The sequence below is a fragment of the Meleagris gallopavo genome, chromosome 2 (genome assembly GCF_905368555.1).
Source record: "Meleagris gallopavo chromosome 2, MGAL_WU_HG_1.1, whole genome shotgun sequence".
NCBI classification, from domain to species: Eukaryota; Metazoa; Chordata; class Aves; order Galliformes; family Phasianidae; genus Meleagris; species Meleagris gallopavo.
Window position 1 is genome coordinate 81,263,520 of NC_139405.1, and position 18,887 is coordinate 81,282,406.

The 18,887-nt window shown below is 38.0% G+C and overlaps 1 protein-coding gene across 6 annotated transcripts in view; it reads right to left on the reverse strand.

Annotated features, from left to right (window-relative positions):
- RIMS1 (regulating synaptic membrane exocytosis 1) overlaps positions 1 to 18,887 on the reverse strand; it is a 291,558-nt gene that overhangs the window by 139,835 nt on the left and 132,836 nt on the right. For all 6 annotated transcript variants that reach the window (XM_085217806.1, XM_085217810.1, XM_085217808.1 and 3 more), the window contains exon 4: positions 17,741 to 18,609. In XM_085217806.1, the coding sequence (XP_085073932.1) occupies positions 17,741 to 18,609 (869 nt within the window). The remainder of the gene's footprint in view (positions 1 to 17,740; positions 18,610 to 18,887) is intronic.

Below are 18,887 nucleotides of genomic sequence, written 5' to 3' on the forward strand. Positions count from 1 at the left end.
CAATGAGTCCTGAATAGTGGAGATAAAAAACACTACAAGATGCTTCCCCAAATCCAGACTGTGTATGGAGAGTGGTGGTATTCAGCAAAGAATGTGCTTCTGGTGCACTGTGGAAATCCAGATGCACCAGGTCTGCAGCCGTTACTTAAGATGAAAAGCAGACAGTCTATTGATAAGATCCAGTCTGCCCACATTATGCACTTACTTGAGTCTAACATTCAGCTGTTAATTAATAAGGCAGTTCTAGAACACCCCTAGGAAACAGACAATTATTTTGAGGGGGTGCATCTATAATTAAAGCACAAACTGGCTTCCTATACAGACAGATTAAATCTATCTAATTAACAGTCACAGAAGCCATCTCTGTATTTGCCTTTGTTAACTTTTAGGCTCAGATACAACACGTGTTAATGAGACAAAAAAAAGCTCATCAAAGACCTGTTATATCTTTCACAGCTCCCATGGAAGTGGATCAATGTTTCATGGAAACGATCAAATGTTTCCTGGTGTTAAATCAACAGAAGCCACATATCAACCCACAAAAATATAAAGAAACACAGGATATCAACTTGACTGTTTTCCTTCCTCATCACCTTAGCTAGAAACCACTCCATTTATTATTGGTATGTCAGCTTTTTACATGGGTGACAAGACAAGGGGGGATGGTTTTAAACTAAAGGAGGGGAGATTCAGATTGGATGTCAGAAGGAAGTTCTTTACAGAGAGTGGTGAGATGCTGGAACAGGCTGCCCACAGAGGCTGTGGATGCCCCATTCCTGGAGGTGTTCAAGGCCAGGTTGGATGGCGCCCTGGGCAATGTGATCTAGTACTTGATCTGGCAGTTGGCAACCCAGCCTGTAAGAGGGGGGGTTGGAACTTGATGATCCTCGAGTTTCCTTCTAACTCAAGCCATTTTATGATTCTATGTCTTCAGTGCACTGATACTGTCATCAAAGAACACCTGGTCGCAGTCACAGACATGATTCATTGTATTTTTAAATCAAGAGAACACTTCTATTCCCAAGAAAAATAAGAGAAAACTAATTCACTGAATAAACAATGCATGTTTAAATCACTACAGTCAAAATGCTGACCAGCTTTCCAGAGAAAACATACTACAACCCTGACTCGATGTTCAGCCCCCACATATAAGTGGTGAGGAGACAGTTCAGAAGCTACCCATTGCCTATATATGCAGAAATCCTCACAAAAATGCTCATTATCTCTTCAAACCAACTGACTTCAGATGCCTACAGTTAAGAACTTAAGTCATTGCAAAAGAAGGTCTGTGTTTTACCGTTTATGCAGCTTAAAGGCAGACTGCCTCATACAACGTGTGGGAGGAATTCACCACATGACTGCAAAGCTTAGGTTATATTTTGTACCGAAAATATATAATTGCATTGGATACGAGCTCCCTTCTGTCACACATAATCAGCACTGCATGCTGACATACTCCCAAGTTCCAGTAAAAACTGGAACATACAAGTGACAATTTAGACATATAATAGTCACATAGGGACTGTGCTCGCACACGCCTGTGACTCCTAGAGCTCCTAATTTAGAGCCAGCCCCGCAGATTATCCCATCAAACACAATCTTCAGGCATTATAATATAATGGTGAAACAAAAAATTGTTTTTCTTTAACTTCTCTAAATTTTTGAGTAACTAAAAGCAACTGAAAAAGGATCCACAGAGCTTTAGCGAGCACCACGCTTTTAGAACTAGATAACCAATAACCTACATACACTGAAAATCAATGTTTATTCCATACATGCGTGTGTAGAAGATGGAGATATTCTGTATTTTTTCCTGCACACAAAAAAGCACCCTTGGTTTTATTTTGAAACAAAAATTTAAAAATCTTTTCTTAAAGAAGCAGTTACATTACAAACACAGTGCAGACTGCAATGCTAATTGATACTTGCAAACCAGAGGTAGTTCAGCAAGTAGCAGTAAAGTAATGAGATACCATTTCGCTTGTTACCACCACCAGTATTAAACAGGATCTAGTAAGAAGGAAAAATCCATGTGATTTCTAACTTCTGTGATAGTTACAAAGTTGTTTATTTACAAGAATGATGAGATCTATGCATGTCCATATTTAATTTTGCAAAAGGCTGCTTTGCCAGTGGCTGATTACTGAAGGCTCTTCCAATACACTTGTTTTATCAAGGTGTAAGGTGAGCTATCTGTACGCTGGTTAAAATATAACGTAGGTTTTTTATCCAGATATTTATTTAGCAAAGATTTTTTTAAAACTCATTTTGTGATCCTCTTTTGAGTAAATTTGCACACACATTCTTTTGTAAATATAGCTCTGGTGTTTGTTCTTGGCTGAAACAGGTTTCGCAGAAGTTCTACTAGTATAAGACAATCCAACACAAAAACAACTGGGCCAACTTGTACGTTTGATGGATATACCTCCTACCTGAATTATCTCCATCATTATAAGGTATCAAACCCAAAGATTACAGATCTCACCAACTGAACCTTGCAGTCAAAAATCATGACTTGCCCAGTCAAATAGCAAATTGAGGATTTGTGAACGTTTCTAAAAATTTTAATTAGGACACCCTAGAGAAGGGCAAAGCATAACAAAGAAGGTCCTAAGTTTCCTGAATCTTTGGAGAATTTGCTTGTGAAGAGCACCAACTTAGCTTTTTTTATTTCCTTCACTCAAACATTGAGAGTGCTGAAGCATTCGTCAATCCCTTCCAGCTATATAGTTGTTTTAATCCTACAGACATTCTGAAATTTTATTCTGAGGATGTGTAGGTCACTTATGCACTTGTGCAAATGTATATGATACGGTTTACAAAGCCCACAAAGGGATGATCTCAGAAACACGTAACGCAAGGTCTTCAGAAAACGCGTTTTGAGCGATAAAGAATCTATAGAGTCTTATAAATTTAAAATACTGAGCAAAATGCATAACATCCATTAATTCAAAAAGTTCCTTTAAAAGCATTATTCAAAACATTTTATTGAGGACAGTAGAAAAAGTGTTTAGCACTTCCAAGAATTTTAAATCAGCAGGCAAGTATTTTAATTGTTTTCTGATGCTGCTGCAATATCTAAAAGGAAAGAAAAGAAAAAAAATCAAGAAAAAATTGGTTGCCTTGGGTCTAGCTCAGTGTCCTGATTTTACTGACTTTGATTAGTCTTGAGTGGTTGCTAATTCTGTAGATGGATGGATGTAAGGAGATCTTTCTGAAATTCAGAGTTCTTTTAATTATTTTATTATATCCATTTAATTCTAACTCAATATTGACATTAAATTCTTTCTACTGTATTATCTGAGTTCCTGTTTAGTATAATTAACGCTATGTTTGTTTTGGCATGATCTCTGAAGGCAATATTTTCATTTTTATCTCCTTCTGTATTTTTCCTCTGGCAATTTCTAAAAAGATTCAAATTAACACTTTGTGTCTTAATATTCATTAAAGCCAGATTTATGAAGAAATTAAAATTCAAATCCAAGCAGTAAGTAAAATCTAGGGTGTATTAGTAGTCATTACGTAGAATTTTTAACAAGGATAAGCAAATGAAAAATAATGCAATGCTCTGAAGCAGCAACTCATGCCCTTGAAATCCTATGGATATGATGTCAAGTGATTTATCAGTGCCCTGGTAGCACCTACTGCAAATAAGGGGGTGTATTTGAACATACATTTTCTCCTACTATGGGAAAGAAAAAGGGTATTTTTGCTCAGATACAAAAGGTAATACACAATGTTCATAAAAGTGCTGATAGAAGCCACAGCAATGTTATTATCCACAGGAATGGGGCAGGCAGGAAGGCAGTGAGCTGTGTTGATCATACAACATAAATGCACACATGAACAACTGGGTAGATCCACAAAAGTAACTGGAGAAATAAACAAGGAAATTCCATTTCAGAACAGAAGTTATGATTTAATTATCATGAATCTCTGGGGAGATAAATTATCTAAATATTACGATGAAAGAGAAATTGAGTTAAAAAAAAAAAAAAACAACAAAAAACCAACCAAACAAACAAAAATCCCTCTGTTGTCCTGTGCTTCAGGGCTGTAGAAGAAAACAGAGGAGATGAAATTCTCTGGATTATGATTAAATTCAGAATCATTTCTGCAGTATTGTGATGGTACTACTCTAGATCACCAAATTAGAAAGACAAGTCTGCTGAGCTTCTTTTTTGATGAGTATTCGTCATACTCCTCTGTTACACTGCATCAGAGAGTAAGGGGAGGTTTTAAAGGCTTTTCTTTCTTCCGTTCTGATGGGAATACTGCAGAAAGAATTACCAGAGTGCAAATTCAGAGATCATTTACACTAGGAAATTAACCAGGAAAGAACTTGGAACTTTGCTTCCCACCAGTAGAGAGGTTAAGTACATCTTCAGATCAAACTGGTGGAGACCTTAAGGTTTTGTTGTTGTTGTTTGTGTTTCATTTTTGAACTTTGCTTTCCATCACAGTCTATCTTCTGGATACCTTGCTTTTAACCAACATCCTGACATTACAGTGACCTTTATGTCAGTTCAGCCTCTACAGTTTTCTCCTTGCAGAAAAGAGTTACATTTTCACTGCTAAAAATTTAAGTTAACTGAAGTGTGGCTACAATGGAGAGATTAATCAGTTAAACTCGATAGCTAGTCAGACAGGATCAGTTTTGCAGTCATTTGTAATTGTGTGGTCTGGTATACAAACAAAAGACAAATAACTTGAACAGAGCCCAGCGGTGTGGTTATAAAACACCCTTCAGCTCCCCAGTTTTACACTGTTCTAAAGGTTGGAGACATGCTGCTGTGTGCCATCCCTACAGCACAGCCCTAAACCTGCCCAAAGCAGGGTCAGTCCCAGCCCTGGTTCACCTACTGCATGAACCTGTGCCAAGCTGCGCAAAAGTTCTTTGCATGGCAATTTGTGGCTGCCCGCAACAGTAAGTAGTCTGAAGAAACAGGGTTTTATTTTCTTGGTGTAACTAAAGGCAATTAACTGAGTGTTAGAATCAGTGCAAACATTTTCCCTAGCTTTCCCCTTAAACCTGTTCACAGCTAAGGCTGACCTTGGCCTCTTTCCAAGCTCAGCAGCATCTAGTTTTCCTGATATTCCTGCTGCTGTTTCAATCTATCTGTTTCAACTGCTCCTCAACCTCATTTCCAGTAATTCAACTCTTCAGATTCTCCTCTGTATGTACTCTTATTCTCTTCTAAAGTCTGCAATAAGAAATTACTTTCACACGCCGATTTCTTAAAATATGTTAGAATAACTGTGATATTTGAGAAGATAGAACTTCTTAGCACAATCTTTAGGATTCATTCTTGTCATGATTTTTTTTCTTTTATCCTTACAAAAATGACTTTCGCAGGCACTGCCCAGATAAAAGATTTCAAAGATTTTTGTTATTTTCAACACATTGCATAATCCCCAAGGAACTTGCAGTCATCAATCCTTCCTCTCACTTTCCCCTGTGATCCTTAGTGATATAGCTCAGAATCTCATTCCAAATACAGATATCTATTTTTTCACAGAGAAGAGGCGTAATGTCCTTCACTGGTTCAGAAAGTGCAATGCATCAGTATGGTGATGCAGAGATAGATAACATGCAACACAATCATAACTTAATGTTTATTAAAATGTATATAATATTATTATTATAACCATAACTGGATATCATGCAAATATAGAACAATAAAACATAGAACAAGACTATGTATACACTGTCAACAATATTTTTTCTAAAATAGGATGCATTCATAAGTAACAGACACATATTCCAATCTGATCTTACTAAAACTACTGATGGCACATTCCAGGGGATTGAGGACATATCAATGGTCTTCTGGCAAACACAAATAAGATACCTGAATATTTGCTTCCTGAAGTAAATTTCTAAATTCTTTAGCAATGACTTCTCCGACATACCAAATATTTGTAAGAAATCAGATTATTATTACTTTTCAGAAACACCTACATTTTGATGTGTGCTTTCACAACAAGCGTTTTTTGTTCAAAACCTCAGGCCATATAATGTCAAATTATGTCTGGCACATAAGTTTTCTGAGTATAAACATAACTGAAACACAGAGTTATGAGCAAAATGATTCCTTATTCCCTACTCAAGCTGTGCATTTGCTATGATTAATGCTTTAGATTCAGAGGATACAACATCTCCACTCAAACTGTACAGTTAAAGAAATCTGTTTATGAAAAGATATATTTAAATAAACAAACAGAAAAACATATCTAAAACCTCTGCACCGTATAGCCACTTGTTTACCTGTCCCTGAATGCACTGTATGGAGCAGAAACTGAAGAAACCCCGCAAACATAGCAGCATCAGCAAGAGAATGGTTAAAAAAGAACAACTGGCATCTAGTTGTTTGCAAATTGCAATCTGCAACTGTAGCAAAGCCAAAACGATAGCAAAAATCCACTCCACTGTGAAGGAGATGATATTAAAAAAAAAATGTCCCTAAGGTCCTTGCGTCCCGATCCTAAGCCAAATTTTTCTGCAGCGTCAAACATTCAGCACTGGTGACACCAAACAGGGCTATGAGAGCTCTTGTCATCCAAACAGATTTCTGCAGTGGAGTGCAAGCATCGATTACTGCATTAGTTCATACATGCTCACTGCAGCAACGAGGAGTTTCAGTCTCCAGAAACAGCTAACGGTTTCAGGAATCCAGAATTAACAATTCATCAGCAAACAAAGCAGGAAAAAAAAAAAAAAAAAGAGTTCCTTCCTCCCTGGGTAGAATAGGGAAGAAGTTTCTTAGTGTTTTTTGAAGCCAATGGTACCCACACAGGCTCAGGAATCAATAGCACTGCTGCAGTTATTTATATTCAGCAGTGGTGCGCTGAACAAGTTTTAATGAACTGCATAAATGAAGCAATCAGATGGCTGCTTTAAGTTACATAAAAATTCTCAAGCTGTAGCTTTACTCTCAAAAATGTAACGGTCCATGATAAAGATTACTGTATCTTTTAGAAATTAAAGGAATGTTTTAATACTTTTTTTATATAATGTGTGTGTGAAAAATAAAAAATAAAATCTAAAAATATATTCTAAATTAAAAACAAATAGTAAGTTGATTTCTAAATTACATATTCAAAATTAAAGAGAAAACCACAACATGTATCCCAGCATACAGGGGAAAGATTAGAGATCAGATAACTACAGCTAATAAAATTTGCTAGAGAATTTTATCTAACTTAATCATATTCAAATCCTAAAGCAATGAACTTATTTTCTGAGCAGAAACAGCTTTCCATGGTGAAAATATTTGTTTCTCAGTAGCATATTTAGATACTGTACAGCAAAACAAACAAATAAACAATAAGATAACTGTTCAGAAATCACAGTGGAGAAGACAAAACATGATGAACTAAGATATTTAAAACTCTCTGCAAAGAGAAACTTGTAAGGGAAAGAATATGAGTAATTAATCTTACTAGAGTTTACAATTATTTTATCTTTAAATATATATATATATATATATACATCCCAGTATGAATAAAAATACGTTTCTAGTGAAGTAGATTCCCTTTCTAAATTTCCCTTTAATTCTTTCTGGATCAAAACCAAGTTACTAAATACTGCCTTTCACACACTGTCCAATAGCAACAGAAACCGCTGATGTTCCAGGTGACTGCTGACTTTCAGTGCTCCAACAAAGCACTAACAGAAGGACACCACTGTTTGCACTGCTTTTTCACTGCCATGCCCTTGTTAGGAAATGACACTTCTAAGGAGGACAATGGACAGTCTTTACATATTACGAAGATGACTATCTGGACATCTACTGGCCAGGGAACACACGTACAGCTTCCTCCTAAAGCTGGAGAGCATTTATTGCCAAAGGAACAAGAGGCAGACCACGCTGAGTGGCCATCGCTACCACAACACACTCCATTCTCCCCCCTGACCATCCTATGTTTCTCCTTGAAGAACCTCCTATTCTTTGGCTAGGGCCAGAAATGAGGCTTCACTTCATTTTCCAAAGAACGTGCCATGCCTGGATTTTGAATGCTCTCTTCTCTCATGCATCCACCACAACAGATGAAAAAACAGATGGAAAATGTTTCATAGAATCACAAAACATCCCAGACTGGAAGAGACCCACAGTCATTGAGTCCAACCTCCATCCCACAAAGCATCACCCAGACTCAAACCCTACATATGAAAGCGTTGTCCAAATGGTGACTGAACTCTGGCAGCCTGTTCCATGTCCACCACTCTCTGGTGCAGACCCTATCCCTAACCCCCACCTGCCCCTCCCCTGGCACAGCTCCATGCCGTTCCCTCAGGCCCTGTCGCTGTCACACAGAGCAGAGCTCAGCGCTGCCCTCCGCTCCCTGTGAGGAGCTGCAGCCACCATCAGGCCTCCCCTCAGCTCCTCTGCTCTCAGCTCAGCACACCAAGGGAGCTCAGTGTTCCTTATACTTCTTGCTTTCTGTACACTTCTTCTTAGCTCTCCTTTGGATGCTCTCTGTTGGTATATCTGTCTTACACTGTGGTGCCCAAAACTGCACACAGTGCAGTGCCATCGCGCTCCTCACCCAGCCAGCAGCTCTGGATCTGATGCACCTCGGGGTGCAGTTGGCCCTTTTGGCTGCTAGGACATAGTGCTGACTTTGATTCAGCTTGCTGTTAATTTTGCCCTAAAATCTCAAATCTTTTAAGAGAGACTGAACTCCATGGGATTTCTTTTCTGACTTTTTTTAATTAATTGTCATTTCCATATCATGCATGCATTTGCAGGAATGCAGCTGTGAGCACATGAAGAACAAGAAGGTGACTGAAAACCACCAGCTTTACAACAGGCAAATCACTCGCCCCTGACCAACCTGACTTGTTTCTTTGGTGAGATAACTGGACCTGAAGACCAGGGATAACAGCACTGTTGCTTAAATCTGCTAACTGTAGCAAGACTTTCAACCAGCTACATCCTTGTCACTGAATCAGAGAGAGATGGATTGGCAGGGGAAATACAAGATGGTTGGAAAGCTGAAGCATTTGACTCAATAAATGACAAGCAAAAGTATTAAATTCAACTGGTGGCAAAATGTTAGTGATACAAAGAAGTATTACAACAAAGATTTCTTGGGAGGAATCAAGCCTGTGCTTTGCTCAGCTAGCAGTACTCCAGACCATAAAACGTACTTCTGGGATCACAGAAAACTTGAGTGTAACTTAGGATGGTCTTTGGCTGTGCATCCACAATTAAACTAGACGGAGAAAATATACCTGCATCTGATAGGTTTAGATGCAGAGTTTGGCTGACATTAATATAACTAACTAAAACATTTTTGTTTTCTCTGTGTACTTTCAAAGTGCAAGTGTATCTTCTTTTCAGTCGGGTACTGCCCAATATAGAGATTTTATTTTTTCAGACTCTTTAGCAAAATACAACTTTTCAAAGATAATCATTGACCATTTATCATTTTAAATAGTGTTTTCTTATATGTATACAAATGTATACATATATATCCAAAAATGTTTTTGTGCTGCTTCTACATTTTACTTTTCAACGTTGTTTGGCATGTCATTTCTCCTAACTGCTGAGAAAACCAAAGCCTAAGAAGAGGGATGACTGTGATGGAAAAGACACACAGCTCCTAAGCCAATGTCTGCACCCCAAACACCCACCATGCTTGTTACAGTTCATAAATGTTCCTTTCAGTTCAGATATGAGTGCATTCTGTTCATACACTTAGTCATCTGGCAAAAAATGCACCATAGTAGAAACAGTGCAGTCACATCAACAGGGGACATGATGGAGCTAATAAGTTTGGCTTTTTATTTAGCTTCAGATAAATCAATGTCATGCTGTCGTTACTCCATGGCTTTTAATTCAAACTCTGATTTGAACCAATTCAAGTGGAAGCAAAGGAACTTAGCAACTGTTCAGAAATATTATGTAAATCTCACTGATGCAGTAATTTAGATCTTTGCTATCTAACTTTCATCATCCAGTAATATTGCAATTTATCTCAGTTACCTAATCTACAAAAAAAAAAAAGCCAACAGCATCTTCTCAGACTGATCACCTTTTATACTCCTCCTTGACTGAGGAGGATCTATGACAATCACTGCTGCAATGTCAGAATTACAGACTTCTGTCTTCTGAAATTCCTCTGACATCACAGGATGATGAATTATCTTCGATATAAAAAGAGATCTTGTGAAGTATCTATTTTTTCTTTGTGAATAGAGCAATACTTAAATTAACTTAAAATATCTATAAAGAATCTGCTAGATAGTCTTTTTACAGTCAAAGGTCTTCTTAACCTAACCCTAATTCAAACTATTTGCTTATCCATTCAACTGTCAATGACAAACAGATCATTTCAGGAAAACGTTAACTTTCTAATTTACTGAGCAATAATGATGCCAACTTTAACTATTATTTCTAAGCTGTTCTTTTAAAGTCTCCATAGAAAGACTTCTCCCAACTCTTGTGCCCTACAGCATGGTGGATGTGAAAGACACACATTCAAAATCTCTTCCCTACCTGAAAGGTAAGCTGGGATGAAGTGCTGGTATGAAGTTTTGGTATGACAAACCTACTTCTGACAGCTGTGCTCAGGTGCAGGCTTGAGCTCACAAAAAATGGACTGCAAGACCAATTCAATGTTACAAACTATAGGAAGAGAAGACAAGCATCTAACTGCCTGCCCGAGGAGGAACCAAAAGCCACTATCATCTGCAAACTTGGGCTCCAGCAAAAACAGATTTGACCAATAGCAATAATGTCATTATAACTTCTGATGAGAGTCAGCTGCAGCACCCTACCAGAATTCCTTAACACAATTCCATTTTATTTATTTATTTATCTTAACTTAGAACACTTTTCAACTCTTATCCCCATTGCAAAATATAACAAAAGTTAATGCTATTCCTGAAATTATTCACGTACAGGCTGTGGCTGAAGAAATATATAGATATGGGTGAAAGACATCTAGGGATCACTAGTTCATTCTTTCATCCAGTTTGGGACAAGTCTGACAACTTAATTTACATTCTATCTTTTTCTTTCAGATTTCTCCCATATCCTTTAATTCTAAAAATTTCAGATTTAAATATAGAAATTAGAGCAGCAGTACCGTTTGTGCTGATCTCTTCTGAAAGACCTATATCTATTAAACAGCATTTTCATTACTTCTGAAATTTTATATATCATCCAAACAAACAAATATCCAACACATCTGTAAGCTGGGCTAAACACTGAGCATGTTTTTTGCTTAAGCATTTGCTTAACGTTTAAGCCAGAAAATTCATTCCTAATCCTTATAGCAACTTTTTAGGTCAAAGTAAGATTAGGCCCACCATACTGCATACGACTGACGTTCTGACAATAAGCCCTAAGTTAATACCATTATTTGTTGTGGGTTTATTTTGTTTTTGTTGTTACTGTTTTAAAACAAGACAAAGATGCTTATAGAGAAGAATTTTAAAAGAAAGACTTGAAGAGAAGTCTAAATGCAAATGATGAATTTGTTTGTTTAAAAAAAAAAAAGTTCACTAACAAAAATTAATGTCTTGTAAAGTGCCTCCTTTCAGTGGCCTGGATGAACAGCCATTCCCTAAGACTTCTTTGGCAGTGAGATGTAAAACTGGGTAACGGGAACAGATTAATCAACTTTGTGTACAGCTGATCTGAGAGTATCTTGTCAGTGAGAAAAAAGCCCACAGCAGCTGAACCTACTCCTAAGAGCCCCTTTCCATTCCAGTTGCCTGGGGGCAGTTCTGTCCTTCCACAAGCTCTGCTTCAGCACTACTTGGCAACTCCATATGCCTGCCCCAAAAGAGGTAACTAAACCTACCTGGGCATGGTGACAAGGCTCACTGAGTTTACATAAAAATTAGCAGAAACAGTGAACACCACGAAGAATCTATCTATTTGAATTTGAGTTTGTGAGTTATTTTTATGGGCTTTGTTTTTTCTTTAAGTGCAAGTCATTCCTACCCTGTGTTTTACATACAGCCTGAGCCCATAGAAAACATCAAATTGTCTGTTATCTCAGGAGTTTTGATGTAAGCTTACAGCAGTTCACAACCTTCTTACAGAAAAGTAGCAAAAATGCTTTACCAGGAGAATTCAGTCACATATCTGCTGCAACACCGCCAGTTATATGGCTATGTATCTCAGTGAAGCGCTAGGACCTTTTTTTCCAGTTATGTTCAGCTAATTTCATTTGCATACACATGCATGCACTTTACTTAATTGCAAGTACACAGAACAGATTTCTCCAACACTAATTTAACAAGCACTTATTTATAATGGCTATGGAGTTATACGTAATTTCAGCTACTCGAAAGTACAGAGTACTAATTGCACTGAATAAGTTTAACACTGACCAAAATTCTAAAACTAGAGCTAGATTGTAGTTTCATTAAAATACAAATTAGATGCAGATTTGATTTCTATAGCATAAATTGGACTAACTTTTAAGAACTAGTAATCTCCATAGCAAGAATATTTTACTTGAAGTTAAAGCTCAGTCACAGATTTAAACAAATTCCACTCATTTTAAAACTTCATGCCCAACTCTCCCAGTGAACAGATGTAAAAATACACCAGCAGATGTTACAGTAGGACTTGACTTGCCTACATTACAGATTTAAAATACCTACGTGAAAATACTCAGCTAAGAACATTTAAAACCAACCTCCTCTTCTCTGCAGCCTTTCAGTGATGCTTTCCCTCAGCCCATTTATACACTCTGTCAAATGCCCTAGTTTGGGTGCCAGCGTTATAGAAGAAGAAAATGGTGAGGCAAGGATTGGATTTCTGCTCTCATTCCTCTAGGAGCATCCCAAGCACAAAGCCCCACCAGAGACTTCACAAGGTTGTAAGTACACAAAGTGAGCTTTACTTAGGTTCCTTCCAGTTTGCCATCAGCACCTAACTATGAAGCATATTTTCAAGCCTCAACCATGCGAACAAAATGCACATTTAAACAAACAGGAGAAAATGGCTATGCAAAATGCGAAAGCATTACACCTATTAACATTAAAGCACACGAGCAGTTTTCAGCATCTCCTCACACTGTCCCAAAGTCCAGCACTATTTCATCTTCAGCTCTCAAAGACTGCATGACAGAAGTTGAAAACATCTCTTGTAGATACAGTGAGATAAAAAGTTAAGCAAAAACTTGTCAGCATGCAAATCTATTAGAACTCTGCATGGATGACATTAGGCAAAAGATATTCTGTTTTAAAATTAGGTCTGGATTGCATTTGCAATTGTCTGGTTTATACGATCCCAATAAGTCTACACAGAGAGTATAAATGCAGTTTATGCTTACTAAGAGAACTCCTTTTGCCTTCCCAGGTTGGTGTTGTCATAGGAAACCCAGTACACAATGCTCAACTATTATGGATTTAAGAATAAGAATTCCTACAACCTATATTAATAATAAAATAAAAATTATCAGCAAACACTAAGAATGTCTTCTAAAGGGTGAAGTGTTTTTTAAAAGGAAATCTGAGGTAACATTTTTGGACACTGCTAAACAATTCACAGAATCACAGAATCTCAGAGGTTGGAAGGGATCTCAAGAGATATTGAGTCCGATCTCCCTGCCAAAGCAGGTACCCTACAGTGGGTCACACAAATAGGCATCCAGATGGGTCTTGAATATTTCCATAGAAGGTGACTCTATAGCCTCTCTGAGCAACCCCTAGCCATAAACTTTTTCCTCCTGCTTGTATGAAACATCCTATATTCAAGTTATAGGTCATTACTCCTTCTCCTATTGCTGTGCACCACTAAGAAGAGCCTGACCTCATTCATTTGCCTCCCACCTCCCTTGAGATATTTTTGAACATTGATCAGATCCCCCTCTCAGTATTCTTTTCTCTCGGCTCCAGCCTTTTATCATCTTGATGGCCCTCCACTAGACTACTTCTAGAAGATTCCTGTCTTTTTTGAACCGGGGAGCTCGGATCCAGACACAGTATTCCAAATGTGGCCTCACCAGGGCACAGTAGAGGAAGATCACTTCCCTTTACCTGCTGGCCACAAACTTTTTGTAATGCACCCAAGATACCACTGACTTCCTTGGCCATAAGGAAACACTGCTGGCTCATGGCCAACCTGTTCTCCACCAGGACCCCTAGTCTTTTACCACAGAGTTCCTCTCCAGCAGATCATCCCCTAACCTGTACTGACCTATGTGGTTATTCCTCCCCAGGGGCAAGACTCTACTTGCTCTTGTTAAACCTCATCAGGTCCCTCTCTGAATAACTCTCCAATCTGTCCTGGTCTTGCTGAATGGTAGCGCAGCCTTCCAGAGCATCAGCCAATGAAAAATAGAAAAAATGCTACGTAACTTTTTGTGTCCTCCACCAAAGATACAAAATTTCATTGGATTGTCAAAGGCATTTATTTTCTGGAAAGTAAAGGTAATTTTGAAGTAATCTATATTAAATAATTATGAGTGATGAACTTGTTAAATTACACTTCCAGAGGTTTTTTTTAGCTCAGAAGACAGGCTAATGCATAGAATATTTTGTGGAGAATTAAAGTACTTGGATAAAAATTGTGAAGTCTCCCACATCATATTCAACTCATCTCGAAAATGAAAACTAAAACCTCTAGTTAACATGCATCAGGAAAGAAATCTCACAACTGAGTTCCTAAATCATTTAATCTAATACTGTTTGTAAGTTATCTGTTCAGCTTCAACAAAAACAACTGTGAATTATATTACATATTTGACCAAATGGTTTGTACTGAAAAAGGAGGAAAAAAGTCATAGAATCATAGAATCATAGAATCACAGAATGGCTTGAGTTAGAGGGGACCTCAAGAATCATCAGGTTCCAATCCCCTGCCACATGCAGGGTCGCCAGCTAATAGTTAGGTACTAGATCACATTGCCCAGGGCCCCATCCAGCCTGGCCTTAAACACCTCCAGGGATAGAGCATTCAAAATCTCTCCTGGCAACCTGTTCCTGCACCTCACCACTCTCTGTTAAAAACTTCCCGAACATTTAATCTAAACTTGCCCTCCTTTAGTTTAAAAACCATTCCCCCCTGTCCTATCATTATCTACCCAAGTAAAAAGTAGATTTCTCTCTGGCTTATAAACTCCTTTTAAATATTGGAAGGCCGCAATGAGGTCTTCCCACAGCTTTCTCTAACCCAGGCCAGCTCCTTCAGCCTGTCTTCATAGGAGAGCTGCTACAGCCTTGGATTATCTTCATGGCCCTTCTCTTCACCCTCTCCAACTGCCCCACATCTTTCCCGTGCTGGGGGCCCCAGACCTGGACACAGTACTCCAGATGGGGCCTCATGAGGGCAGAGTAGACGCAGATAATCACCTCCTTCGCCCTGCTGGCCACTCCTCTTCTGATGAAGCCCAGGATACTATCAGCCTTTAAGACTGCAAGCGCACCTGCTGGCTCATGTTAAGTTTTTCATTAACCAGGACCCCTATGTCCTTCTCAGCGGGGTTAGCCTCATGAAGCTCTTCTCCAGTTTGTACACACATCTGGGATTGCTTTGACCCAAGGGCAAAAACTTGCACTTCGTTGAACATCATTAGGTTCAGAAGGGCCCACCTTTCAAGTTTATTGAGCTACCTGTAAGATTTTGCTAATTTTGCTAAAAAAAAAAAAAAAAAAAAAAAAAAAGTGTTCTCTAATACCTAAGAGTCTAAAGGGCTATAAGCAGTTTGTGTAGTGGATTTATTAGTAAGGTTTAACAAAGTTCAAAATTTATGTGGAATAATTCTATCATTCTAACTCCATTTATATTATTTTGGCATCAGATTTCTGACAGAGTTGATGACTTAGAGGAGAGGATGGAGTCCAGACCCTCCAGGGCTTATAAACTAAAGAGCTACAACTAAGGACCTATGCAGTAACTCTCACACATTACCAGCAAAGCACTAATGGAATGGTGGATGAAATTGTGCTTTGATTATGCTGTTAAATCACAGGGGATGGATTTCTGATCACAGTTATAATAGCAGTATTTTTTCATAATTTTGAATCCTCTTTTCTTTTAATAACTGAGGATTTTTTTCTTTTTATTTTTTTTACTTTAATATATGGAAAGATTTCTAAAAGGTTTTCTTAGTTAATAAGAATGTTCTGCCTTTCCATCTGTCCTTACAAAATACTGCAGGTTATTTCAAGAACTGATGAAAATTTAATTCTAAAAATAATTGGACACTGTACAAAAAAGTAAACAAGCAAACAAAAAACATAACAGCTTTACATCATGCCTAAGAAATGTAAAGATATCCTTTTGGTATTAATGTATTGCATAGACATACACCCACACCCACACGAAGGGATCTCTGAGGGTCCTTAGTTCAAATCCCTTTGCTTAAAGTGGAGTCAACTAGAGCAAACTAGAATAGGTTGCTCAAGGCCTTCTACATTTAGGCTTTGAGTAACTCAAAGGATTCAAACTCCACATTTCCAAACATCTTTCACATGCAAAAAGAGTTGTTTTTTTCTTTTGTTTTGCTTTATTTAGATTTTATTCTTTTTTCTTTCAGTTTTTTTTAATATGTAAGCAGACCAAGACTTCACGGGGAAGTTCACTGCCTCTTCTCCTTAAAAATGAGCAGAAAAGCAAGCCTCCCTATTTTGAATGGAAAGGTTTGTACTTATAGTTAAATAAACAGTTATTCAGATGGGGTGGAAAACAGATGTCTCCTAATATGCATATGGGGATGTCAGGAGACTACAACATCAGATAAAGACAGACAGACAGATTAGCATATCTGAATCAAAGACATGCCAGGATGTAAAAGGGAATGCAGATATGCCATTGGCATTTTGAGTATGAACACCTGCAGAAACCTTTCAAGTTACAAACACAGATAGTTAAAGAGCTACCAGCTATTATGTCCAGAAAAATACAGAAAATATTCAGCTCCATATAACATCACTTAATGACAAGCTACTGTTATAAGCCAGACAGTAATCTATCACAGCCTTTCCTGGTGATCCTTATTTTATCTACTCACCATTCATTAATTTGATTAACCTCTTTAGCAAGAAGAAAGGCTTTGCTTAAAAGTATGCAGTGGACTACACCAATTCCTTACTGCTGAGTGTTACCAGCAACACATAAAGTCAAACTGAAGTAACAGAACATAGGCGTACCTGTAAACTCCAGATCAAAATCATCTAGACAATAGGTTAGGTAATTCTCTTTCCTGTATAAAACTCTCTGTGCTGCATAGTCTATCACTGTTAACAGTAAACTAAAAGATCTTTGATATTTTAAAAAATGTCTTAAAACGTCTCATACCTTAAAACTGTGGTGTGAGTAAGGTTATGACACTTTACAATGTTCTCAGATTGTTATAGAACTCATTTTCAACTTCAACTGATTCAAAGAAAATTATTCTGCATACAGGCAAAAGGATAAAGCAACTACCAACTGTACAAATGTCATCAACAGAATAAACTAGAACTCTTAAACCGTAACCATTCTTGTTAAAGAGGGAAGAAAATTAGCAGTCATCAGTTCATGCTACTTTGCAACAACCTCATCTAAAAATGCAAAAGGAAACATTGCAAACCAAATGTAAACAGGTACAAGAAACTTCTCAGCTGAAAAAAAAAAAAACAAAAAGAGGAAGGGGAGAAACAAAGGTGTATGTTCAAAAATGAGGCAAAAGAGAGTAAAACACAGCTGTCGGTTTTTGGTTTGTTCTTTTTTTTTTTTTTTTCCCCAAAACCATGGCCATGTGCATAATATAGATTAAAGGTCCTTACCTTTTTCACTGACACTTTCACTTTCTATCTCCACATCTTCACAGCTAGTATATTCTGGTGTTGATGCCCCTTCTTCCTCTGAGCTACTAACTGACATCTGCCTTTTCTTTCCGCCTCTTTTTGCTCTATGAGGCTTTGGAGGGGATGGCCGCACTGATTCCGACTGGTCAGAGCTAAGGGAATCATTCCTTAGCATGGTCTCCATTTTCTCCCGCTTTGCTTTTCGCATGAGAATAGCAGAGCTAGGATCAAGGCGGCTCTGTTTTTTAAAGGTATCGTGGTTCTTGTATTCTACGTGTTCTATGGGAACTGGACTATGCCTGGGAGTTGGTGGACTATGATTAGTTAATTGTTTAGAAACAGAAATTCTTACATCACCTGTTCTGTCTATAGAGTACGACCTCTGAGTTTCCACAAGAGATTTTCTGTCCTGAGTTCCCTGTAATTGTGAGCGTTTTCCTAAGTTATTCTCAGGTACCTCCGCTTCCTCCATTTCTGTGTGTGGCAAAGCTACATCACTGTGTCTTCTCTCATGCCGTGCTTTAGAAACCTTGGCATGCATGCGCATTTGCTGTTCCTCAGGATGTGGTTTAACAGGGTATCTTGCCAGATTGGGGTCACTCCTGTACCGAGTATGATATTCATCTTCCTTCCTTTGTTTTTCATCATCAGGCACTTTGCCTTCCTCAAGTTTTTCTGGCAAGTCAGGATAGTCTTGTGACTTCCCTTTTTCTAGTCTTCTATTTTCATGCCTTTCTTTACGTTCCCTATCATCTGTTGGTCCTTCTTTTTGAAGTGAGGTTTTTGGCACACGCTTACGCTCACCCTTTACAACTTTGCCATTCTGGTCTGAAACCAACGTCTTCTTCCTACAGTGAAAAAGGAATACAGTAATTTGAAAAATTTAATGCACAAGAAGAGTACTTGCATAAAATGCTGCAATATACATACAGTGATATTTCAATATACAGCACCAAGACAAAGCCAGTAGGACTGATTTTGTGGCACTGAACCTTCCTTTCCTCTTTCCTTCCACACTGATACATTTTCAGATTACATATAATAGATTTTCCGCAGATGTACTCTATGGGACAGTCAAAGTTGGATATGATCCAAGTTAAGCCTGTCTCCTTTTTTCTTCCATTGC